The sequence below is a fragment of the Cyrtonyx montezumae genome, unplaced genomic scaffold (genome assembly GCF_038088225.1).
Source record: "Cyrtonyx montezumae isolate F1298 unplaced genomic scaffold, pur_monq_1.0 scaffold_0, whole genome shotgun sequence".
In the NCBI taxonomy this organism is placed as follows: domain Eukaryota; kingdom Metazoa; phylum Chordata; class Aves; order Galliformes; family Odontophoridae; genus Cyrtonyx; species Cyrtonyx montezumae.
The window spans coordinates 31,251,076-31,277,941 of NW_027071824.1; the positions used below are offsets into that span (position 1 = coordinate 31,251,076).

Genomic DNA, 26,866 nt, shown 5'->3' on the forward strand with positions numbered 1-26,866 from the left:
GAAGGAAGGAAGGAAGGAAGGAAGGAAGGAAGGAAGGAAGGAAGGAAGGAAGGAAGGAAGGAAGGAAGGAAGGAAGGAAGGAAGGAAGGAAGGAAGGAAGGAAGGGAGGAAGGGAGGAAGGGAGGAAGGGAGGAAGGGAGGAAGGGAGGAAGGGAGGAAGGGAGGAAGGGAGGAAGGGAGGAAGGGAGGAAGGGAGGAAGGGAGGAAGGGAGGAAGGGAGGAAGGGAGGAAGGGAGGAAGGGAGGAAGGGAGGAAGGGAGGAAGGGAGGAAGGGAGGAAGGGAGGAAGGGAGGAAGGGAGGAAGGGAGGAAGGGAGGAAGGGAGGGAGGGAGGGAGGGAGGGAGGGAGGGAGGGAGGGAGGGAGGGAGGGAGGGAGGGAGGGAGGGAGGGAGGGAGGGAGGGAGGGAGGGAGGGAGGGAGGGAGGGAGGGAGGGAGGAAGGGAGGAAGGGAGGAAGGGAGGAAGGGAGGAAGGGAGGGAGGGAGGGAGGGAGGGAGGGAGGGAGGGAGGGAGGGAGGGAGGGAGGGAGGGAGGGAGGGAGGGAGGGAGGAGGAGGGAGGGAGGGAGGGAGGGAGGGAGGGAGGAAAAGGAAGGAAGGAATACTAAACCAGAGAACAAAGAAAATAAGTCTTTTGAGTTAGTGTCATACATACATTTCTGTTGGTAAAAATTATATTCCAAGATTATTCTAAAAAAAACAAACAAGCAAGTAAACATACAACAACATCAACAAAAAAGAAAAACAACACAGAAATATGAAGTAAAAGTCATTTCTCGAGATTTAAACACTCTCCCCTGAAAAGTTCAAACAAGCTTAGGAGAAGATGAAAGTCCCTGAGGGTGTCCCCTGCTTTTGCCCCACATATTAGGTTGTTTTTCTATTCAGATATTAGCAGAAAAAAACATTCTTCGCCAAAAAAGGAGAGAATTTGCTTGGTCTTCTCCTTTAGATGTTTAACTAAAACTACCAAATCCCCAAGTGGGAAAAGCTACTAACAAACATTATATGATTCGGTGATTCTATGAGAAATAAATGACCCCAAAGGGAGGGTCAGAATAAAGTTAGGGAAGTAACAGAGAGAAGTGAAAACAACCTCTAATTGGCTTTTTGTTTGTTTAAATTGTAATCTTCCTTACATAGAACAGCTACAGGACCAAAAATTCCAAGCTGCTCTGGAAAGGAAAACACCTGTTCTTTACCCTTAAAATGTGACATGCATGTGAGTAATGAGGATGATCATTGTAGGAATCCATTAGCATTTCAAGTTCGACCAGCTGCTCATTTTTATAGACCACTCAGTCTGCTGTGCAGAAGTGTTCCAAAATCAGGGATGCCGTTGCCTCTGTGTCTAGGGGTGGATGGTAGTTTCTGATAACTCATACACACACAGCATTTCCTTCATGTCTGATTCTTAAGGCATCATCACTCATCATCAACATGGCCGAGGCAGCAGTGTGAAACCTGGTCTATGGGGGAATAGATCACAAACCCAGATTGTACCTGGTAACTTAAGGGGTGAAAGGAGGCCTGAATATGGCAGGGTGACATAATACTTGCTGACTGTTGGAGTATTCATATCTGCTAGGAGACTGAGTGGTTATTTCTGAATCAGTTTAACTATTCAGATGTTGAACAAGGGGACTACAATAGCAAAGCATGGAACCCCAGCACAGCTCAGAATTAGAAATGAGCAGTAGCAATGAACTCACAAATGCCAGTATAAACACTATTCACTTAAATCTAAATTGATTATGCAGCAAGATATGGTATGAATGATGATTTATCCTAAAACCTTTCTATGAGACATCAACTTGGTGGGAGAGAGCAGCCTAGAAATAAATGTAGATTGAATGTACAGTTTCAAACACCCTGAATGTACACAGCTGGCAGTGTTGCTTTTTTATAGTTTTGCATTGAGCCTTTGAACCATTCATATTCTGTCTTCAGTGTGACACTGCTTGTGCAACCCAGAGGTGAAATCAGCCAGTTTGGATAGAAAAGCACTGTAGCTGCATTTCATGCAATATCAGGTGGAGGGGTTTACCAGCTTGGGTGCATCACATGTGATGTTCTGGATAGGTGCTTGTGCCTCTACATCCTGACACAGCATTGGTGAGAAAGCAGACAGGAGACAATTGCAGGGAGTTTCCCAAATCACAGAAGAGTGGGAAATGCAGGAGAGTAGGGGGAACTGAGGGGCTCTTAGTGATGCTGTGAGATTGAAAGAAACTAATGTAAATGAACATGGTTTCCTTTTGTCCATCTTTCTGTGTTTTTTGGAGAGGGGGGAAGGAAAAATATAAAATATAATTTTAGAAGTTATAGTAAATAAATGGAAAAGGTACTCGTGGTCAAATAATTGCCATCTCTACTAAAATCCTCAAGCATCTACCTGTCAAAGAATCTCTGTGACCTATTTCTGAGCTATTGGTTTAGAAAAGTTCTTTGTGAGTGGAAATGTGCTCCTGCACTCTGCCTGTACCTCACCAAGCCACAGAGAGGGGGGAACCTGGGCAGTCCTGTTTTTCTCTCCAATCTTATTAAAGTACAAAACGTCTGTCTTCTTTCTTCTCAAACCAGGCTTACTTCATTCTGCACTCTCGTCTGCTGCTAGCTGCTCTTTGTCCATCTTCGGTTAACAACATTGTGTCCCTGTTTCCCTCTTCATGAGTAATCACCAGGAGCCCTTCACAAAACCTTGCTCACATGGATGGCTTCTGTCTTCAGCTACACCGAATGTGAGGAGTTGTCTCTATCCTTGAAACAGGCTTGGGGTTCCAAAGCTGCACAGGCCTGTCCGTAACCTACCTGTTAGTGCTAACACAAGTAGACGGGTGCTATTTTCTGGGGACAGTGGCATTTGTCCACAACAGAAATCATACTTTTACTAAGGTCACACTAAATCTTATTTCCTTCTTGGGACGGTTACTGGTAGCCCAAACAGCACCATCAAATCCAGAATCATGACACATCAGAAAAGAAAATACGCTGCACCTGCTTGTTGACAGACAACAGCTACCAAGCATTAGGGCCATCAGAATGTAATAGCACGGCACATATGAGTAACTTGTATAAGCAGTTTACACCGTTTAAGCTTCAGTTGTGCATAGCGGAAGTTATAGCGTTAGAAAATGTCTGAGTCAGAGCTTTCCATTATAAAAGGTTGAAATAAATAGTTTGAGTGCCAAGTAGCCAAGAAACTTAGTTTTCATATTGTTTAGGTTGAGATAAGATGGTGTGGTCCCCGTTACCTTACATAGACTGGATACTTTTTTTTTATGATTGAAATGGATGGTAACTGCTGTATAGAGGCACCAGGACTTCAAAAAATCAAGGAAGATGAAATCAGAATTGTTGACAGAGTTTTATGAATACTCATTGGACTCAGACAAAGGTCTGTGATTCCTCAGAGAAACACTTTTGCAAGTCATCTAATGGCATGCTTGCAAGTGTTATTGCTGTGTATGAAAAAAAAAAAAAACAACATTGCTTCTGCCAAATTGTATTTTTAAAGCACAGCAAGAGTAAAAATCAATGGTTATAAGGGTAGACATCACAGGACCTGTATTATCACTGTATCAGAATTCCCTATGAAATTTTCTCCTCTACAAAATGGAAGTAACATGGGAGCACTGGGAGGATAACTTCACATTTGTGAGGTACCTCACTAGCACAGAAATATGTATTAAAAAATATAAGGAATTTACCTACTACTTCAACCTCACTAATGCAGTAAGAACTCAGTTTGATGCCATTACAATAATACCAAGTGGTATTGGCTTTTTTCCCCCCACTTCTCCTGACTTCTTTCCAGAAATGGAACAAAACACTCAGCTGTGTTAACTCATCACAAATTCCAATCCGTGGAAATGAATGTCAGTAGCCAAGCCCATATATGTGAACCCAGACTGCTCTTTTGAGGATTCTAGGCTAGGTATATTCAGTTCCCACAATGACATGGAGGCACATCTTGTCAAAGCTTGAGCATGAGCAGCAATTGGCTGTGTCATCAGCTTGCTCCCAGAAACAGTATTGATTTGTCCTTTTCTACTCATAGATTGGTATGGTAACAGAATTTGCTCTGCAGGGTTGCGATGACACAAAATACTTTAGGTAAGGAACAACAAACTGAAGTTAGAGAAAAAGAAAAGGAAGTTCTGTGTTTTTTAGGAACTTCTTCCTGCATCAGAACCTCAGGTTCTGCACTGGAGAGGCTAAAGAGGCCACAACATTTGTTCCCCCCTGTAATGGTGAATTTGGACTCATTTGAACTATTTTAAATCAGAGTCTTTTATTAATAAAAATTATTTTCCTCGGAAGTATATTCTCTAAGTAGTGTTGTTGCCTCTATTTCCTGCCGCACACATTTCCTAGGACTACATTTTTATTCTTTGGCATGATCTCCCTTCAGCTTTCTGTGCCGAGGACATACAGTCTTGCCCTGTGGGTGACACCAGAGCCATGAAATACATGCCACCAGCTGCGGTTGGGCCAGGCACAGAAAAGGCTTCAGGGCATTTCCCAGGTGGACAGTAATGTCTCTTTGCACAGCCCATGGTGGCCCACAGCTGGCCATGCAGTTAGAAGCCAGAGTAGTACAGAAGTACTCAGTTTGCCACCAGCCCCATCACCAGCACTGCTGCAGTGAAAATTAGAGGGTATTGCCCCAGAAGGGAAGGTTAAAAAAGTGAGAAGGCTGGCAGCTGTCTGTTGCCTGTCCTGTTTATCTGCCTCAATGACTTATATTTTTCTTCCAATTCCTGGCCTAATTTCTTCATACCCTGCTGTGTTTTTCATGCACCCACAACCCCACTGATAGGAATATGCAATCTCATTTAGGAGCGGAGTTCACAAGCATGACTCAAGGCACACTTAATACCCATGACGGTTTGGGTTTTCACCACCTACATTGTCATGCAGACTGTCTGCTGTGGTACACAGAAATCAGACTCTGATCTAAGGTACTTCCTTGGTCCACCTCCAAATACTGATTGACTGTAGGAGACAATGAGACATCAGTCACACAGGTAGACAGGGTCCCCTCATCAGGGTGCACGTACCCATACTCCAGAAGTCTGTGTGGTATACTTTAATATTCATATACTTATCCCATGAAAATTAAACTTGCTGCTCTCCTCACTGAAGAAAGGCCTGGTTTCTGATGGTGTTTTGGGGGGAACAGGTAAGGGGGAAAGAAGACACAATAGGAGACTAAAGCATAGTTGACAGTGTAGATGCCATTGTAGTATGAGCTCCAGGAGCCACACGAAGCTCAGTGCCAAGCAGTGGGATTCATCTCCTTTGTTGGGCAAGTCACTGCAGCCTTTGCCTGCTGGATCACAACCACCAGTTTGATGGCTGCATTGAGACAGAGGAAGTGATGGGAGAACACAGGCTAGGGGCTGTAAACATGCATGGGTTTCTTTTCTGACACCTGTGATAATCACCTGTGGCTGGTGAAATTATTAAACTGCAGTTCAGAATTTGCTAGCCCAACATCAGGGAATGAGCCCCAGGCTACTCTGTGCTTCCCTTCCAGCTTGGCGATCTCAGCTAACTAGTTTTACAGGGGATTCTTGTACTTTCCCAGCTACTTAAGAAGCTGGTAAGCATCCCTGAGTGTGGGATCTTGATGGAGCCTCTGGTATGGGGTACAAACCACTAACACTTCTGAAAGGCAAGCTCAGTACAGCATGGCTTAAATCACATTGACTACGTTCATGCATGTGTTTGGGTCCTTTGTTCGATCCAGGCCTTAATGTTTCAGTCTTCACATTTTCATTAGCTGGAAAGAAACAGTTGAAAGGATGGCACTGTGTCACATTCCTGCAAGTGCAAATCTTCCTTGATATTGGATTTCACGTGCAGGTTTCCTGAAGGTGTGCTGTGCCAGGCAAAACAAAGCCAGGCTTTTCAAGCATTCAGCCTATTGTGTCAGTGGTGAAATAGACTTCCCCAGTGGAAACGTGTGATTAAGTGCAATTATACCTTCTGGCTTCAAAGAAAAGTATTTTAATGCAACAGGAGGCACATGCTCTGGTTTAGTTCACAGCCAAGAACACTCTCAACTACAGTAACCTGCTCAATCTTTGAGTGACAGAACTCATATTTTTGCTTGTTCCTCACATATCTCAAACACATTCCTGTATGACAAGTGGAGCAGCCATTTGTATCACTCTCAGGCACTCTTGCTGTAGTACCACCAGGCAAGTTATGTGTTTATGCTTTGGAAAGCCTTTCTTTTCATAGTGAATGTTGCATAAAAGTGCCTCTGGAATAGGCACAGGTGGCCCCTCCCTTCTAGGGTCATGTTTTTCTCATATGACAAAGCCAAGCTGTTTGTCTCAGATGAGGAATTGGAAACACTTCTGGGGAAAAGGAGGGAAATCATTTCCTTTTTGAGTCTGTGCCCTAGACTGTTCTACTCTTGGGTAACTTCCCAAACTGATGGATGTAGAAGCCAGAGATGCCCTCTTGGGGCTATGAAAAGGCCTGGATTGCCAAGTCTTCTCTTTGACAGCTGATCTGAAAACAAACAGACCTTAAAATAGGATTTCTACCATTGCATTGGCTTCAAGTTTTCAGCCCTAAGTTGAAATGGACCAGGAAAAAGGGGCAGAGTAAGAGTTGTGCCTTCTTTGTGCTTCATTTTACTTCTTTGTCCATAGTTTCTATTTGTTTATTCCTATCTTCTTCCTTTTCCCTGTTTCTTGTCTTTTTTGCTCTGCCATTGCTTTTGTCACATACTTGGGCTGGAGTTCTCTCAAGATGATGTTAACTTCCTTCTTGTGACCACTTGAACTGTCAGACAAGGCTTGAGAGACTGGGAAAATAAAACGGGAAGAATGATGGAAAGGATAAAAATGGTGTGCAAAATCAATACAGAAAGCATGCATTTTCAGTATCTCTCTGTGGTTCTCATCTCTGCACTTCTGCCTAGCAGGTTTCTGCACTCAGCCAGTCACACCCTTCTCCTTAACACCACCAACAATAAAAGCTCTTCTCTTCCTATGCATTCATTCCACGTATCACCCACCAGCTTCAAGGGCTGTCCTCACGCTTTCTTCCACAGTGCTCCTGCCTCAGCCAGATTGTCTGATTATTTACATGAAGTCTTCATTAGAAACAGGTCTTCCAGGACACAGGCATACATGCATGCTCTCACTATGAGCATGGTGGCTGCTACTAAATGTGTAATTTTTTAGATATGGAATTACTGTTTTCTTAAAAAAAAAAAAAAAAAAAAAAAAAAGATGGCATTATTCAAAATAAAATAAATGATTTTCAAGTGAGCCTGAGAAAAGAGAAGCCAGGCCCAGCTTGTTTTCCAAGTGTAGCTTCATGAATGTTTTCTGTCAGGGTGTTTACGGGTAGACTCTAGAGAGGAATAGCTTCTGGGGTGATTATGAGAGGATTATCCTCACTACTTCCCAAAATCAAGCACTTACCTAGCAGAGGTCAAGGGGACCTCTTCTAATCCATGTCCTCACATATTCATAGATGGTTGTCTTTCTCTTTTCACAAGGCAAAATTGGGAGAATATGGCTTGTCTGATCCTATTCACATTGAAGTCTCCAGCAAAGCGCCTCTCAGCTTGACTGGGAATGGGAACAACCTGAAACTTGCTTGTATTTTGAGTTATATTTTTGTTCTAGAAAATGGAGAAAAACTGCCTATGAAGGACACTTTTTTCTTCCAATTAGGAACTGTCACATCAGACAGAATCTAAATTGCCAGAGAACGCTGCCCTGGCTGACAAGATTGTATCATCTCTAACATGATACTGTGCCTAGGCTGCGAAGAGGGCTGGCTGTCAAGAGAAGCATTGTGTGAGGCAAGCTGGGAAAAGAATGGAGAGAAAATCCTGTGCACTTTTAGTATGATGAGCTTGGACACAGGATTTTTTTATGTAATTATAAGTTCGACTTTGGAAAGGAAGAGCTTCCTCCTAGTCCCATGTTCTCAGTTAGTGATTTCACGCCAGTTTACTGAAAAAATAAAAAAAAAAGAAAAAAAAAAGAAAAGAAAGAAGTATATTTTCATTTTTGTCTGTTTCAGAGAGAACAGTTTCTGCTCTTGGGAATTCTAGATTTGAGTGCTGTGTCCATGGCACTGTTATTAATAAGTCTGCTTATTTAATCTGATCATGGGTATGTCTGGGACTTTCCATTCCTGTAAGACCAGTGAAGCCTTCAATTTCCTATTTGTTGGATGTAGCACATCTTGTTGTTAGAGGAAGAAAAGGGCCATCTCCTGTGACTCCCTGGAGACTGGAGCTGCCTAAAATATTTACCAAAGCAAATGTATGCCTCCGAACCCACAGCTCCTCTTCATGGGAGCTGGAAGAGTGCACGGGTCTTCCCAGAGCCCAGCATCCGCACTCTGCCGGGGCAGCAGGTGTGGGCACTGCCAGTGCAGGATAGGAGCCACAGCAAATGCCTCCTGTCTGATTTTGCTTACAAAAAGAAAAGTAATTTGAATTGTGATGCTGGTTCGTTTATAGTTTTTAAATAATGCAATCAAGCACTCACATTTTTTTCTGAGTCTTTTTAATTAATTGAGTGTACAATTGAGTGTACGTAAGCTACCTAAAGGGGTTTTGCTGCTTCGTTCAAAATTCATAGATCAAATGCACCAAAATGAAACTCTCTCTCTCTCTCTCTCTCTGTATATATATATATATATATATATATACCCCAGCTCTCATTTTTAGAGACTGGTGGCAAGATTTGATTTATATTTATATACTTTAAAAACTCCCTGCATTTTCCTGAGAGCTGCATGAATGCAGGTTTTAAGGCCGTGCTTCGCCCTTGTTGACAGGAGATAAGCCAGGAGGCGCTGGGAAAGGTAGCGGTGGCGGTGCGTGTACCCAGTATTTCCTCACAGCAGGCATGCTGAGCCCCAGTGACAGCTCTCAGCAGCAGTAAGTGTTGTATAGGAGTATGGCTGGCATTGTACTTCAAGCACATTATGCTTTCTCATTTCTACTGACTTAGTATTGTCTGGTGTGGGACTGGTCCCCCAGTCCAAAACAACCACCAGCAATGCACCCAGCATGGTGAAACAAGCCTCAGGACCATGGCTTCCTACCGGACGACCCCCATGCTCCTCTCAGAAGCTGATGAAAGGCCATGATAGCACCTCTTGGACAGGCCAAGACAGGTCCAAAGCACCACCTTCATTTCCCTCACAGCTTTTGTCCTGTGAAGCTACCATTGTCTTCCAAGGAACAAGTGTGAGATGTGCTGAGGTCTGTCTGCCTTATCAAAGAGCAAATAATGGAAAGATTTGCTTCTGAAAGGGAAGATTTGGAAGGATCACACAGCACACAGCCCTCTGTGTGTAAAGCAAAGTCCAACAAGGCAACAGAAGTGGCAGGAGGGAGGATGGTGCCTTTCTTGCTTCCCCAGTGCCTCATCGTGCTGTGTTAGTGCCTGAGGTAGGCTTTTCAGCAGGATGGCTCTGGCACTGAAAGGCATTTGCAGAGCAAAGCAGCACCATGAGCAGAAATTTTCTTCATTCCCCATCCAGACTCAGTTCTGATGACTTTTGTGAATATTTTCAGTTGCTAATAATTTCAATTGCATTAGCACCAAAGTGCCAGTTCTTACAGAAATTTCATTCTTTCGAATAAATCTTTTTCTCTTTCCTAAGGAAAAGGATTTTAGAGAGCACAAGCCAACAACGCAGATGAGCTCGCACAGATCTGCAAGCTTCCCTCTCTGATTTTATTTTGGATATTGAAAATAACTGAAAACAGCACACCAGAACTAAAGGAATCCATGCTGCACACCCAACTAGATCCTTGGAAACAAATTACTGCAAAGAAGCTCATAACTTGCATGGAAAATGTAGGTCCTAATCCTGCAAAAAACTGAGTGGTATTGGCTATTATTACCAGAAAAGCAAAAAGAGATGCTTGGTGTTTTGTAGAATGTTTTGTTTTGTTTTGTTTTGATTTTCAAAGTCCGTTTAAATACGAGCAAACTCCACCAGACAGCAAAGAATGCAAGATCACATGAGATAGTTACATATTTATCCCTGGGTATATTTGTATATTAAAACAATGCATTAATTGTCATTTCAACACCAGTGACAAATCATTTTGATGTATGACTTTGTGTACTCTAGAAAAAATACAAACTTTTAGATGACATAAACATAGCTATAGAAAACTGTTGTGACTTTGATGGCAATTATGATGTTATCAGACTGGTTTCAGTGAATAACATTTAGTAGCTGACTAAATACTTGTCAATACAGATAATTTGCTAACATTTTCACATTTGCTGGGTTCTTATCACAAGAGAAGTACTCATTGTTTCAGGGCTGTGGGTTATTAATACCTATCCTCAGAAGTAAGGTCAGTAGGTCCACATCATGTGTTTTTTTCCTAGTTACTTATTTTCAAGCACTGCTATTTAAATGAGAATATCTGTTGTGCCATCAGCTCAATGCTGTCAGCCTGGACATATACACAGCTTGCAGAATTTTATTCCTAACCTTTGCAGCAGCCCTCTCTAATGAGTGGCTTTCTCTCTGCAAAGAACTATTTTTACTTTCCCCCTTTCAGCTTGAGATGAGATCTTTGTAACCTAGCTGCAACAAGGAACTGGGAATCGCTCAGTACAATATTTGTAAACAAATGTGCAGAACAAAATACATATCAGCTTTAGCTCTGGGGTGCTTAATAAACCTGTCACTCCTTGTGTGAAGTGATTTAATTGACGTAATATTCATGGACTGTATATATTCTCTTCCAAATATATGAGACTCATAAGAAATTAATTTATTTACAATCATTCTACATTATAAAACTATTTGATAAGCTGTTAATATGTTTCCACCAGCTGCAGTAATGCAAACTGATGGCAGAATATTAATTCCCCTCATGCTTCACAGAACACCTCAACAAAGTCATGCAGCACATTTTCCCTCATTAGCAGATGGTCAGCAAAGCCTAAGAAGAACAAATCCAATGGCTTAAAAGACAGCACATCATCTCTGAAGGCATTTTTGCCATTTAATGCTTCTCACGCCATGTTGGGATTAGGTGTGAATGGTATCATTCTCTGATTTCTTTGTTTCAAGTTGAAGAGGAGAGACTTACTGCTTATGTCTTAAACTTGTCCATCATTGAGTTTGTCGTTCTCTCCAGCTGCCTTGTGCCATACAGGTTGACACTAGTGGACCTTCTGTCACTGCTTCATCACTGGTCATGGTTTCCTCCACTGGGGACAACACCGGTCTCTTTTGAGAGCCATCAGCACAGAGCAGCATCCGCACACGCTGCTCCCATGTGGAGCCTCTCAGCCTGTGGGTGTGGTGCTTTCCTGATCGCCAGTGGGATAGAGCGCTTCACCAAGTGAAAATCTCACAAGCCCTGCACTCTGGGGGCTCTGGGATAAGCAGTGCAAATAGTTACCTCCTAATTTTACCCCGCTCCTCATGGTTCCCTTTAGTTTGATCTTGTTCACCACTGCCCAAAAGAACCTGCAGCAACAAAGACCCCAGATGAGGCTTTGCGTCACACATCATTGTCACTGTGACAGCATTTCTCATCTTTGCCATGCCCATCAGATTCAGGAGCATTTTGAAATCTGGAACTTCTAAATCAGTGTCGTTCAGACTGCGTTACACTTCTGTCTTGTCCAACGCCATTAGCTGCTGTGCAAACGCATTGGTCTGCCTCTGTGTGAGAGATGGAGTAGGACGAGGTCTGGGAGCTGGTTCAGACAGTAGGGCAGAGAGCCCTGAAGGATGGGGCAGAGATGGCCATTTGAGAACAGGAGCAGAGGCAGGACAGGACTGAGTGGGAAACCCAGGAGTTCAGGCATGAGGTGGGTGTGCATTTCTGAATTCTTAGGACTATAAAGAGAGTCAATCACTATGCAAGATTGCCCAGGAAAATTTCTGAGCCTTGAGCACAAAGCGAAGTGAAAGCCTGACTCCAGGGACTGGCAGTACAGTGGGAGTACACCTCACCAGCTGCTCCTCCCAGGAAAGAACAGGAGGACAGATCCCAGCTGGGCTCAGGGAGGCCAAAGTGCTGGAGCAAAGCCTGTCTTGGCTGCAAGGTCTCTGGGGGAACCACAGAAAAAGCCACCTACGTTCACTAACCAGAAAGATTTGTTCAAAAGCTGGACAACAGAAACCAAGCATGGTGCTAAAGGGTGGGAAGGATGGAGAGCAGCAGGAAAGAAGCACTGCCCCCGACTGCAGGCTGCCCATCCCTCTCAGGGGCTGTGCCAGCCCTCAGGCCTGTCTGCTCAAAGGGGCTGTGTGGGCCTTGAACTGATGTGGCACCTTTTGTCTGGCGCAGATCAGGGGGTGAGCAAATAAAAGATGCCTAAGGGATTATGGAAGAGCTCCAGCTGCCTTTCTGTCCCCATCAGCATGCTTTTCAGTTGTACTTATCATAGGATCATAGAATGGCTTGGGTTGGAAGGGACCCCAAAGATCGTCAAGTTCCAACCTCTCTGCCACTGGCAGGGTTGCCAACCGCTAGATGAAGTACTTGATCAGATTGCCTGGGACCCCATCCAACCATAAACACCTCCATGGATGGGGCATCCACAGCCTCTCTGGGCAGCCTGTTTGAGCACCTCACCACTCTCAGTAAAAAATTCCCCCTGGCATCTCATCTACATCTCCCTTCCTTAGTTTAAAACCATTCCCCATTGACCTGTCACTAGCTACCCATGTAATAAGTTGACTTCCCTCATGTTTATAAACACCTTTAAATACTGGAAGGCCACAATGAGGTCTCTCTGCAGCCTTCTCTCCCTTCCATTGTGATGCCCCCGGTTGCAGACACCCCCCAGCACCCCTCACTGAGCCCCACATATGTCCTGTGGGATCAGTTCCCATGACCCAGCAGCCTTATTGGAGCAATGACATCAAGCAGTTCCAGTCCCACATCCCAGGGGAGGGGCAAGACTCAAGTGGTGTAGGCAGCTGTGGGAGCTTGTGTGTTTGCAAATCCTCTTCTTTATGTAGAAATAACAATGTCTACTGAAGGTGTTTCAGGTGCAGAACGAATCATTTCTGTGTGGTGAGTGAATGTTGCTTGTCCAGTTATGCTGGCTCTAAGTAGTTTTTTAAACAATGGGAAATTATAGCCAGGCATGAACTTTTGGAATCAAAAGCTGGAGGCAAAGCAGAAATTTCTAGCTACATCTTTTAAAGCAAGCTCAGAACATGCGACAGCTGCACCCGATCACTAGAGCCAAGTCTTATGAAACAAATAAAATATTCTGCATTAGATCAAAGTACAGAAAAGGGGCTGTTGATGATTCTCCCACTGATTTCAATGCTTAGAAATTCAGATGAACCTCGGGGGTGTCAGTGGTATTACTATTTGGAATTGCCATTGAAGCCACAAGCAATAAAAATGCTTTAAGACAGAGTTTGGACTACTACTTTTTTTTTTTGTTGTTGCATAATGAAGAATGTTTGGGAGTTGGGCTCTTTTTTTCATAACCCTCACTATCAGTACAAGCAGGAGGATATAAGGATGGAGCACAGCCCTGCTGAAAAGGAATGGGGGGTCCTGGTGGAGGGCCAAGAGCCAGAAATGTGCTCTCACGACCCAGAGAGCCAACCATAACCCAAGCTGCATCAAAAGAAGCGTGGCCAGTAGGGTGTGGGAGGTGATCCTGCTTCTGCTCTGCACTGGCAAGAGCTCACCTGGAGTGCTGCATCCAGAAGTGCAGTCCTCAGCATAGCAGAGCTGTGGACCTGTTGGAGCATGTCCAGAGGAGGGCCACAATGATCCAAGGAATGGAACATCTCGCCTACAAGGACAGGCTGTGAGAGCTGGAGCTGTTCAGCCTAGAGAAGGCTCTGGTGAGACCTGATAGTGGTCTTTCAGTATCTAAAGGGTAGCTGTAAGAAAGAGGAGGGCAGACCCTTTAACAGTCTACTGTGATGGGAGTTTTAGGTTAGATGTAAGGTAGAAATTTTTTACAATAGGACTGGTGAGGCACTGGAACAGGTTGCTCAGAGAAGTGGTGGGTGGGTGCCCCATCCTTGGGGACACCCAAGGTCAGGCTGTATGGGGCTCTGAGCAACCTGATCAAGCTGTAGGTGTCCTTGTTCATTGCAGAGGAGCTGGACCAGATGGCCTTTAAATTCAGTGACCTTCCAACTCAAATGATTGTATGAATGAAATTTCTCAACAACAATCTGCCACAATGGTATTTTAATGTGAGAATACTGAGCTCCTCTGCTGCCAGACTTCCACCCTGAGAGGTCAATAGCAGGAGATGCCCTGAGAGGATACCCAGTGGAATAGAGACATTAACTCAGAAAATAAAAGATATCTAATCATAAACATCTGTCAAAAAAAAAAAAAAAAAGCATATCAAATTGTTCTTGGAAAGATAAATTCTGACCCAAAATGCTCCATTTGCAGGGTTAGATAATTATCAGAGATCTTTACAACTGTTTCACTGGCATTATTCTTTCCAACTTAGAAGCTAAAGTAAAACCATCTAATGGTGCTGAGTTTCTCAATGACTGCTGTTAGGAACTCTGTTGTAGTTTCAGCCCTGATTTTAGGAGGCAGCAGGTTTGATTTCTGAGCTACCAGCTCTTGAAGCCACTCAGCAGCCCTGAGGTGCACTTCTTCAGAGCTGTAGTGACAAGGCAGGTTGCACCACTTCAAATAGGTTTCACAAGAACAAGAAGCACCCCCGCTCCTTGTAGAAGGCGTGTAGGAATGTGTACCACGAGAACTACTCCTGATACTTCAACTTTGGTTAGTAACAATTCCCCAGTCTAGAGAAAAAGCAACAGCTGAGGTCAGAATGGCCATGTTCAGGGAGATTCTGTCTTGATCTAATGCTGCTTACAAAAATCTGAAAATCTGTTCCCACAGCTAAAATTTGCTGCTCTGATTTGTCAGTCTGGCCCCCAGCTAAACCATTTCATGGGAATTGACTGCTAGTACATCTGACTGATGTCTTCAAAAGGCTCTGAGCAAGTGACCTTGGGTTATTACACACTTGTTTCTGAAAATCCACCCCTGAGGAAGAGAACATATTCAACCTTCTCACATTTCTTCTTCATGTATATAAGCTGAATGCAAATGTAACTGGTACATAGTAGGAGTACCTAGTGGATCTACAGTGTGTTAAGTTCTCCCAACTATAACACAGGAAAGCCAAGCCTTGATTCACTACAATATTTTACTTCACAAGGTGAGCCTGTGCCTTGGAGGAGTGGAAAGTATTGTCAAACCTAAGGGGTCTTTACCAAAAAGGGGTGAGAGGAGCTCTGCTTTACTCTGAAATGAAGCTTGTTCTTGAAGCTTGTTCTTGTAGATGAATTGAGAGAGAAATTGGTATTGCTAGGAGCTGATTCACCATTCGTCTGTGTGTCATATGGAAAAGAAAATGGGAGAAAGGAACCAAAATTTAAAGACAATACAATCAACTTCTTTGTTACTTAAAGTGCATGTGCTCTTAAAGTGCTTCTCAGAGGTAACAACTTCTATAACCTCACACTCCTTAGACTGTAAAGATGAAAAGTAAAAGGCTTTACCCTCCCCCCCACCCCCAAATTTTAAGTAGCTATCTGAAAGTGAGAACTTTCCCAAACCACACAGTTCAGAACCTGTGCTTTCCTTGACACAAGGATATCTCTAGTGATGCTAAAAGACAGGAGGAATGACAGAATAAACAGGGAGATACTTGCACTGGTATTTAAAGGAACGCTGTGACAGAAATCCCCATTACTGAAGGGGTTAAAAAAAAAGTCAGATCCGTTACTTGGCTGGCTAGAAGCTATCTTATGAAACAAGAGCTGCAAACCACACGCTGTGCTGAGCTCAAGAACCACATCTGAAGATACAGTGCCCTTTTCTCCAGCACATCAGCAGAGCAGTTATCCATGAGCAACAGAGTGCCAAGCAGACTGCAATAATGTCGTTGCTCTAAGGTCCTCCACCAGAAATAAGCATTTTAGGGTAAAGTAAGGGCAGATTCTATATATTATTTGACTCTGGGCACTGTTAAATTAGGTGCTGACTGATGAAATCTAGAGACCGTTATTTGGACATCACGAATCAGCAGGTTGTTTTTAAGAAGGAAATTTATTAAAAAAAATGTCTTAAGCTTGCAGTCCCTGGGCTGCCAAACAGAGCAGCTGTACCAGACTGACCAACAATGCACACCTGGTGGTATCTTTGGACAAAGGAGCACTCACATGCTGTGCACTAGAAGCAAATGGAAATTGATGCCAACTCACCTGACCTGTGTATATTCTACAAATTGGAAGCCAATAAATTCCCATTAGCTGTGATTATCTTCAGCTCTATCACTGAAATGCACAATGCTCACAGCACTGTAAGTCATTTTATATTCTCAGTAATACTTCATGAGCCTCTGGAGTGGCTTCTGCATCAACTCTGCTCATTTCCAATTGGTAACAGTGACATTTCCCCTGCTTTACAACTGCCGTTAAAAATAGTCTTGTCCATTTCATAACTTCCAGAACTTCAGCACAAATGTGTTCTATGCAGCAGAGCAAGCACTGAGAACATACTGGCTCGTGAATAGCTGCAAAGAACCAATAGAAGATCAAAGTAAATCAGTCATAAAAGAACAATGTGCACCTCTGCAGGAGGGGGTGGTCCTTTGAACAGATAACAAAGAAACACGAACTCAACCCAACACATCCTGTTCAAAACCACTTCTCCAAGAAAGCAATTAAAAACACTATTCTTTTTGCTCATGCTTTATTGAATGAAATGAAAATGAAACACAACAAAGCAAACATTCAAAACGAACAAACAAAAAAATGATCTGTTCCTCAGGGCTCATTTGAGAGAGTTATGGCGAACAGGAAGGAGCTCCTCCAAGCACAAAGGCCAACAGAGACCACAGTGCCACGATACCAGAGACTCTAAAGGGCAAGAATGATAAAACACTGATAATTTTATTCTTGTTTTATTCTTTTCCAGTCTGTGTCACAAAATCACAGAATTGGAGGGGTTGGACGGGACCTCTGTGTCACACCATAAATGCACTACAGACAAGCATTGCTGTCACTGCCTCTCCGGAGAAACATTATTTTGAATCTGGAATTCCCTCCTACTACTGAGTTTTCAGCTCTTCTGTAGAAAGAAACACAGCCATCCCACACCTGGAGACTCTGCCTCTTCCCCCCAGGCTCAGAGCTGGCACTGCAGCTCATCAAGGTCATCCTCTGTCTGTTACCATAGCACATGCTATCTACCCATGGGGAAACCTTCCCTAGTTAATAGAACAAAGTTAATGTCCAACTGCTCAGGGGTGAAAGCTCATAAGCAGTATCCCACAGTCAGCACAGGAGTCTGCTTCTGAACCCCCTGTTCTCTGAGACATGGCTAGAGAGCAGCAGACTGCAGCTGTGACAGAGCCCAGGCACTGAAAGAAATGCCTTTCTCCCCCCTCCTACCCGTTAGATTTCCCTAACTCACTTTAACAAGCAGTTCACGTTTGGAGAGTGCCTCCAGTGGCGATAGACAGAGATGTGCAGCTTAGGGTGATGTCTGTAGTCACGCAGAACACGAACAACACTGTAACAAGAACAGATGTCATTAACCACGGCTCACAGGCTGCTTATGGCATCTCACAGATCAGGGCAGGAATCTCTCTGTTTAAACAGAACGATACAGGAGAGAGCGGGAGAGAACTTGGATTAGAGGGTTAAGGTACAGGAAGTTAGGATTTACTGGTTACTCACTGCTTGTATCTATTGGAGAGCAAAATGAATTGGTTCTCTGAAAGCCGTCTAATATCAAAGCGACAAAGAGGCTGTAGCTCCTGGTAGATCTGCCTTTCATCCAGCCGAGGCCAACCTCGGACATAGACAACCAAGGGAGGGGGGTAGTGGCAGGAAGCATCCTCCCCACAAAAATTCTGGAAAATGTGCAATATTGAGGCATATCTGAATCCAGAAATACGGCAGAAGCACTACTAACAGGACCAGAAAACATGCAAAACGCAACACAAAAATAAGACAGTCCTCCGTACAACACAGCTGATGGTGTGAGATTATGTTTCATCTGCCCTAGGATTTTTTTTCTAAATGTGAGTCATAAAAGCAAACTCACAATTATCGCATAGAAAAAAAAAACAGAAACAGCAACAACATAAGCGGACTAATGCCACCTTCCAGGATAACAAATTCCTTCTGGCAGAAATTCAACCCATCCATGTTTTGAAAGGTCACTTGTGCCAATTGCACGGAGACAACTTCTGCCAAGGTGGGCCCAGGCAAGGGTGGACAGTTCTCCTCTAACGAACAGCTGGGCTATGGACCTACACACCCCACCACCAGGTTACAGACCTGCAATTCATACGTACAATGCTCGAGACGCTGCCTCGGATGAAGTTCACCTTGTTCAAATACTCAGCTAACGTGGTGAGATACTGAGAGAAACAAGGATTGGCCTTCACTGCATCTCTACGTCAGGAAACAAAATGGAACAATACTGTGTTTCTCCAGCAATGCACTGCCACACAAGGTCTCTGAAGCACAGAGCCCTAAATTAGTGAGAAAATGGGTACTTCGAAACTTGGCATCGTCTACAGAAGCCAAAAAGTTGCAAGAAGAGGGAAGGGATTTGAACAATAGCTTAACTGAAGTCACTGAATCACGCAAATTTCAGAAGTGGAAACTAATGGAAAATGATTTGACCCTTAACCAAGTGAACTGACCCCAAGAGAGCTTGTCCAAGGATAAAGGATTCACTGCGCCATTTCCCAACCTCTGAGCAATCTCATGGCCCACGATTTCATTTTTTAAATGTCAGCTTTTACATAAAGCTACTCCTTTCAGATTTATAAAATAACAATCTAATTAGAACAGTGACATTTTCGATGATGCTCTCTTTTATGCAAAAGGAAAGCCTGACCAGAGAACGATAGCCAGAGCCAACTCACGACTTGTTTTCCCTAAGACCCGTCCGTGTAACCATTCCTAATAAACCCTTAAGCTCCACTCACTCTGTCAATCTGCACAGTTGCAAATGAGCTGACTTCAGAAGAACTAGGAGGAGGAACAGTGAGGCAGCATTAGAACAGAACTGTACAAACACAACTGAAGGAAATTTCTTTATAAAGTACGAAACTCACTGAAGTGCTGCGTCACTAAGAACAACGTTATATAAACAAATGCTACTTACCATTAAATAAACAGAGCTACAGGGCAGGAAAGGAATTGTCACGTTGGAACAAAAACTTTCAAGAAGTGCTGAAGCAGCATTTTACCTGAACCACAGAGAAAGGCATCATACGCTGCCTCATGAGGAGACTTCTTATCAGCTGTAAGTGTCCAACAAAATAAAAAAGAAACAAACACATCTAGCACACTGTGGAAATTGCTCAGCCACAGAACCTTAATGTCTGTAAGATCCATTCTGTTCATTCCTCCATTGTTCAGCTGTTCCCTCCCTCCCCTCAAAGCCCTTACATCCTATGGCATGCCTATGATTCTACTGGGTGTTTTAAAACGATCCCAACAAGAAGGCAGCAGTTATACCAACATCTGAAGAGCTCAGTGGGATGCACACAAAAAGAACAAAATCAACTTTCGTGAAGACCTAAACTAAATTGTGATTTATGCTACTGATGGCATGGGAACTGCTTATCAGAATGTCAATGTAAACTCAGCAGTCCTTCCTACTCATACTCATCAATGCTGTGCCTGTGGATATCCACAGATTAAAAAAAAACCCCAACTTGACAAGTGTGCCTAAAAACCGTACCGTATCGCGCAGAGTCACTTGCAAGAGCAATCACTGGACACACTGGATCCATGGGATTTAGGTCGCTGCTGAAGATAAGTGGATGAGTAAGATTTTTGTCTTTCCTCAGTGTGCTAAAGTTACATGCCTGCTCTCCAGTAACCTGTGGCTTCGTTCTAGAAAAGGCTACTGAACATTTCAGAAGGAACTTATAAATTATCCCGTGAGAAGGGGGAGATGCTTTGCTGAATGCAATCTTCCAACTTTTCTGAAAACTAACTCCTAAATACTACTTCAGCCTCTTCCATTCAACCCTGCTAAGGAGTGTATGTGTTCTAACTGCACACAAAAATGTGAATTAAACTGAAAATGAATGGGCTGGACTGAATTTATACTCATGGAATGGCTGAAATGGAAGAACAAAAAACACAAGACCTCTGAGAATCTGCAGTCTGAAACAGCTAAAAACAGTAGCAACACCCACCACAGAATAATACTGTTTTTATAAGCTCTAATTTTCTACCTGATTCTTGGGAGTGGGGTTGAAGGTTGACGGGGGAAATTTTGCTTTTCCTACCAAGTATTTACAACATACAGAAGCAACGTATCCACAGAACAAATGAATAAAGGTAAGTCTAACACACCGCAGCTAAGCTGATGAAATATGGTACCTACTGATGCTCCACTTGATTACTGCACTTAGTCACAGCTTTCAGCTCAGTGCTAAGAGAAGCTTTCTCCTGGGAGCTGGTATTTGAAATCAGTGTTTTCACTGACAACTTAAACTCACTCCTTTCATAACATGCCATAAGCAATATCCAGCTGTACAGCTGTGTATAAGGCTATTTGCAAACAAACCTTGAGACCAATTAAACAAAGGCAGAAAGCCATTACAAAGCTATGAAGTCCTGCTTGGTATTTTGGAATGCAGGCATCTCTACGACCACAAAACTAGAACCAAAGAATACCTCAAGTTAGGAGGAGCCAACAAGGATCAATGAGTCCAACTCCTGACTCCATGCAGAACCAAACAAAATTCAAACTCTCTGTTTGAGAGCAGTGTCCAAATGCTCCTTGAACTCCAGCACTTGGGGCTGTGCCCACTGTCCTACTGTGTAACTGCGCAGTTACACAACAGACACTACAATACACCTTACGGACTCCAGTCCCATAGTGCTATACAAAATTTGACTTATAAAACAAAAATATGATTCCACAATTACTTTATAACAAATACAAGCAAATCTTAAACTCTTAAATTTAAGAAGAAACAAGCTTGAAAACTTTTGGGAGGAAGAAAATTATGAACATACAAAATATTTTTCCCACGAAAACAAAGGAACTACAGAAGCTTTAGACTCCACCACTGACCTGCACAAAACCTCATACGCCTCCAGGAGATTAGATACATGAGGAAACTGGTAGTCCTGCAGAACAAAGCTATGTTAGAAAACCACTTGAGATCATTCACTAGTCTTGCTGCCTTATTAAATGGGATCTGAAATCAGACCATTTCAAGGCAACACTTAGAACTGGTTACAGCTCTGCGACATTCGGGAAAGGTATCTTCTTTTATGGATGAAAGAGATTAAAATCCACATAAAAAGTTCTTTGCATCTCACCTTCCAGATGGATTTTGTTACAGTCTTGGTGTCTATGAGGACAGGAAACAGGTGGTGAATATTCCTTTTAAACTCCTCATAGCTTTCTGAAAGCGAACCACATGAGTAAAGACATGATGAATTTGAGGAGAAGCCAATGGTATTTCAAACGATTAAGAAAAGGAAGTGTACTCAGAGGAATGATGCCCTGCTCCAGCAAGACACAGAAGAGCTGACCAGCACTGCTGCTTGCTAAACTCTGTGGGTGGCTGGAGTGGCGAAGGGTCACCGTCTCCCACCCTCCCATCCCTGCTGCAAGGTACCTGCTGGCAACACAAATCCTGGGGACAGCAGATACACACAGCATTACCTGGCAGGGGGTTGTAGAACTTGTCGTGGAGATGACAGAGGTCCATTAGCATGTTGTGTCCCACCAGGGGCTATTGGAAGAACAAATATAACAGCTCGCTGTGGCACAGTTTTGCAGGACTCAGATGTAACCAACCTCAGGCCTACTCAACAGCTGTAATCCTTTCCTCCCATTGGCAGCATCCACATGCACTCGCACAAAAGTCATTCAGGATGCATGAGTTATATCAGACTAATGCTTTCAGGAAATCAAATTTGTGATCTTTCCGAAGAGGGTATTTTTTTTAGCAGTACTCTATTTTGAGTGGATTTAAGGAACTATGGGATAGATTCCCAGTTCAACTGAGCAGTGGTAGTGTCTTCCAGTGATCAGATCTACAGTCCTATCCAGAATGGGAAGGACATCCTCTGCTTATCACCCATGAAGCCCTCTGAAGCTGAAATTCATTCAATGATCTGGATACAGAATGCAAGAATTGCCATCTATAATCATACCAAGGGTCTACATGGTCCAAGAAACAGGGCTGCCACATGCTAAGAATCATAACTTGTCCAAAAGGCAAAAATCTGCTCAGCTTTCTTAGATGGAGACTCATGCAGTCTAACAAGGATTCTGTGTTGCAGACCCCTGTGTTTACTCAAGCAGACAACTAAACAAACATTGAATGAGCTGAGTCATTTAATACAGACTACTTTATCTTTTATCACGCTTTTACAGACAGCATAGCAAGTTAAATAAAAGATCAAAAAGAAAAAATGAGAGTAGTGATGGGTCATTTTACCTTTCTAGCTTTAACAATTATCTGGAAAAGGTTGGTAAAGCCCCGGGCAGATGTGAGAATGAGCTCTTTCCGGCAAGAGTCATGAGAAGAGCTTTCCAGAAGGTAACGATGCTGTGGACTCACTTTTTTCACCATTATCTAAAAAGAACAGTTACTGGATATCAGCCTTGACACTACTTGTGTATACGGAATGCTGAAGACTCAAGATCCACTTCTAGGCCATGAAAAATGGAGAAAAAATGAGAAAACCTGCATCCCTGAGACCTCAGAGCAGTTTCACTTCTCATTCTTACTGAGATCAGTGCCCCAGTAATACAAGACCTCTTCTAATGGTACCTTATTAATCCTTCTCTTTTTAACAGGATGGATCACAGAATTGTAGGGCTTTTCTCACTCAAAGTATTTTGTGAACATAGGAAAAACAGAAACCAAAGTTATTCAATGTGAGATCCCAAGAAATTATATTCAGAATCAATACTTCCCAGAACATTCCTTCATCACTGCCCTCTCCTCTTAGACCCTTATCATTAAAAGCACAATTAAAAGCACTTCAGAGTTTCCTGTGAGAATGTCAGTCTATTTAGGTGGAAACTCTTTTCAAAAGGTCCAAGGTTACAGCTCACCTCATTTTGTCCAAGAGGCTGTGTCCAAATGTTCTGGAAAGCTTCTCTCAGAACCAGTTGAACATCAAGCATCTGAGAATCTAATACAGAAAAGAAATAGTAAAACCTTTAGAGGTGCAAATAACTCTATTTAGGAAAACACTTTTTTTCTAGACAGAAGGACTAACCAGATGGTTCTGCTCCAGGCTACAAAAAGAAAAGTCCTGAATGATATGATCTTAGTACAGTACTGCACACATGATGACAGCAAAAAATAAAAACAACAACAAAAAAAGCCACATGGAAAATTTCAATCAAATAAGCTTATGGGAGACACAGAGGAAATGAAAAGACCAACTGAAAAGGAGAGGAAGGGGGAAGACAATGAGAGTTCTGAGGAAAAAAAAAAAAAAAAGCTGTGTCTGTGAAAGGTGTCAGAGCAATACAAGCCGCAAGTGGGCTCCTATCCCCACTAGCACTATTTTCCCTGTGGCCTTGTGAGCCTTTCTTGTTGCTGCACATGATCAGTAATATACTCTGGAAGAAGAGCCATCTTCTTCCAAATCATGCTGAACTGAAAACAAGCCTACTGCAGACAAAACCAAAGCTCTCCTGTTTCAGAGCAACTAAGAATTCTCCAGCTGCTACTCAGAAGCACAAAATGGAAGCCAATGACTGCAAAGCAAGCTCTTCTGCCCCGAGCACTCAGACATCCATTTCTGCTGCAGGAAAACCCAATGCCATAACAGCACAGAAAAGCAGAGCTCAGAAACAAATTCCTGATGAAAATGGAGGCATGGACAGAGGCAGGAAAAGACAAGCAGCACCAGACATTCAGAAGTGACGAAGCCACTCAGAGCCTACAGGAAGGCACTCTGCTTCATACCGCTCAGATCCTGCAGAATCACTGTGTCCCCTTCCTTGGCTGCTACCAACCAACAGGTCACTTCATCAATAGCCTTCTTCACCACCTTCATGTTCAGAGCACTAAAACAGGATCAGGGATAAAGGAGAGTGGGGGAAATCGTTTTGTTTGTTTCCATAGACGGAGACCGCTGTGGGGATGCAGAAAAATTTCCCAACTATTCAGCCAAATATCCAGACTGCATCCTGTGATCCTTTCCACCTAAGTATCAGGAAGCACTTCTTTACTGCCCAAGTGAAGAAGCACTGGAATAGGTTGCCCAGAGAAGCTGTGTAAACTTTCTGAGGACCTCTCTCCCTCTTTGGAGATGATCAAAAGCTGCCTGGACGTGGTCCTCGCAAGTAGCTCTTGGTGTCCTGAGCAGAGGCTGGAGCAAATTGCCTCCAGAGACCCCTGCCAGCCTTAGCCATTCTATGATTCCATGATCTAAGTCCTTCTTAGGATAGACCACAGCATGTGGGATCAACAGGTTTTACTCATTTTACAAAACATGATCTGAGAAAAGATAGCTGTCAGCAGCATTGTTATGGGAGCCATCTCTCTGATCAATGCTCACCTGCAGACTTTCCAGCTACCCTCTAGGAGACGCTGGCTAAGCATCTTCTCCTGTAACTCATTCATGTATGGGATTCCATCTTTCAGGAACTGAAGGGGAAAAAATGCCAGGTTGGTTATTCTCCCCTGGCCTTTCTTGCACCAGATTAGGGAACAGCAGGTTAGCCAGGTTCAAACCTGGAAAGTATCTGGAAGATGAGTTTGTGTCTCATTTTAAAAAATACCCTCTTAGAAAATACCAACTGTTGTTAATTTAAGATACATTTTTACATAAAGGAAGGCATGAGCTTTTGTTCTGCTTTCACCTTTCCATTAAGGAAATAATTCACGTGTCAACATAAAAATCACACAACACTACCTGCTTAGAATTGCTAACCAGTGCTGTTATCAACATAGCCTCAGTTTTACGGGAAATGCAGTGATAGAAAAGATGCAGGTAAACTGAGAGCTTCCCACCCTCATGGCTAGCAAAGGCCCTCTGAGCTCTTGTTTACTGACTTGTAAGCTTACTAGAGATGACTCTTGCTCTTCAAAGATGGGGAAATCTGCCTTAGTCTGACAAAGATGTGGTTATTGCCTCTAAGGCACTTCAGAAAGCCACTGCTCCCTCTCCCCATTGAAAATAAACCACACTATGTATTCATACATTAGCAAGAAGCTCTCTACCCCATGAGTATGTGGACTTCAATTCTAATTTCTCCTGTAATTGCACAGACTTCATCTGTTCTAGATTCCTAACTCAGAGACTACCTACCTTATTATAGTCAAAGCCATAGTGAGACAGGAATTGGATGCTAGATGCAGAGAGGGTGAGTTCAGCATCCGTAACTCCCAATGTTGAGGGAAAGAGAAAGAAATTGTATGAATGCACCACGTACCTACAATGAAAAGAAAAACTCCACTAGAAGATAATGACAAGAAATTACATAATCTTCTGCAAGAGACTTCTCCGTAATAGTACAACCACAACTCCTTCATTTTAAAAGAGACAGCGAGGTAACGTGGAAAAGTTGATTTTTACTTACTTGTTTGAATTTTCTTCTGAGAATATTGCTAGCCCTGCAGAAAAGAAATTTTAATTGGAGTGGTGATGTTGGGCTGGTATCTACAAATACTGTGACAATTAGGAACGTGATGACCCTGAGAGAGTGCATTAGCAACTTTAGACCAGTGAGAATTACACGGCCCGCAAGACTTCAAGTTACTTACAGTGTTAAAAGCTGATTCTATTAAACCACGGAGAAGAACAAGCAAGCAACCACAGTAAACCAACAGCAATGTGCACAGAACACAAACACAGCTGCCTGCAGGGCTCAGCAGTAAGGCTGGAGACAATGGGCTCCCTGCCAGCATGGCACTCACCCAGCTGCGCAATGGTGAAGTGCTGCACGCTCTGCCTGATCTTCTGGTACCGCTCAGCTGGGGAGTCCAACAGGCTGATAAATGATAAATGGGGTGGGGAAAGGGATGAGAGTAAGAGGAGCTGCAGTGCACAGGTTTGCTGCCAGAACACATGAGCAGCAACCCTTCCCCACACGTGATGTCCAACACCCTCACCTGGGCTGGTTATTTTGTGGGAAAGCTGAATGTAGGCCGGTAAACTCCAAATCCAGGCCTGTTAAACAACAAACAAAAACATGGAAAGGAAGCACGCATTGCACCTGAGCAAGGACCGTTCCTCAAACCCATCAAGATCAAGCTCCAAAGAGAAGAGATCAACTGTGACCAAAGCGCAGGCTGCACGAGCTGCACAGCGAGATGGCAACAGAGCACAGGGGCCTCAGCCACAAGCCAGGATCGCGGCGGTTCTTGATAAATGAGAGCAGCACCCGCTGTCTTTCTGTTTGCTATGGGGTCTTTATGGAGAAGGCCCTGGAGGGCTTCTCAGCGCACTGCCATTTTCCTTCCAGCGGTCTCCACACGCTTTCACTCCGCAACAGCAACCTCACATCCCCCCCTCCACCCCTTTCCAGCAAACGCTTAGTTCCGGAGGCGCAGCGCCCGAAGGCGGCGGGGCGGGCAGCAGCCACACCACGCAGCCCGCGGCGCTCACCCAGGAAGGCGGCGCGGCCGACGCGGTCCCGCACCCAAGGCAGGCAGCCCGCGAAATCCGACGCCCCCACGTCCATGGCCGCCGCCGGACAGCACGCTCCGCCCGCGGGGCTGACGGGACGGGCAGGCGCACAGGGGCCGGCGTGCCCCGCAGCTGCGCTCCTCGGCCCGCGCGTAGCCGCAACGGGGTGCGGGCTGCAAGGAGTCGTTATGCGAGCGTCAGCTTTTCGGTTTCCTTTTTC

General features: G+C 43.8%; 1 protein-coding gene across 1 annotated transcript; it reads right to left on the reverse strand.

Annotated features, from left to right (window-relative positions):
- Positions 1-16,742: 16,742 nt before the first annotated feature.
- PNLDC1 (PARN like ribonuclease domain containing exonuclease 1) lies at positions 16,743-26,701 on the reverse strand. The gene is given in 20 exon segments (XM_065731420.1): positions 16,743-16,911; positions 17,468-17,566; positions 17,734-17,909; positions 18,357-18,456; positions 18,999-19,041; positions 19,178-19,194; positions 19,196-19,316; positions 19,760-19,827; positions 21,110-21,165; positions 21,361-21,446; positions 21,710-21,779; positions 22,491-22,628; positions 23,114-23,193; positions 23,979-24,079; positions 24,574-24,662; positions 25,327-25,450; positions 25,598-25,631; positions 25,935-26,008; positions 26,130-26,187; positions 26,626-26,701. Coding segments are annotated over 20 exon segments (1,683 nt in total). The 3' UTR covers positions 16,743-16,838.
- Positions 26,702-26,866: the final 165 nt, after the last annotated feature.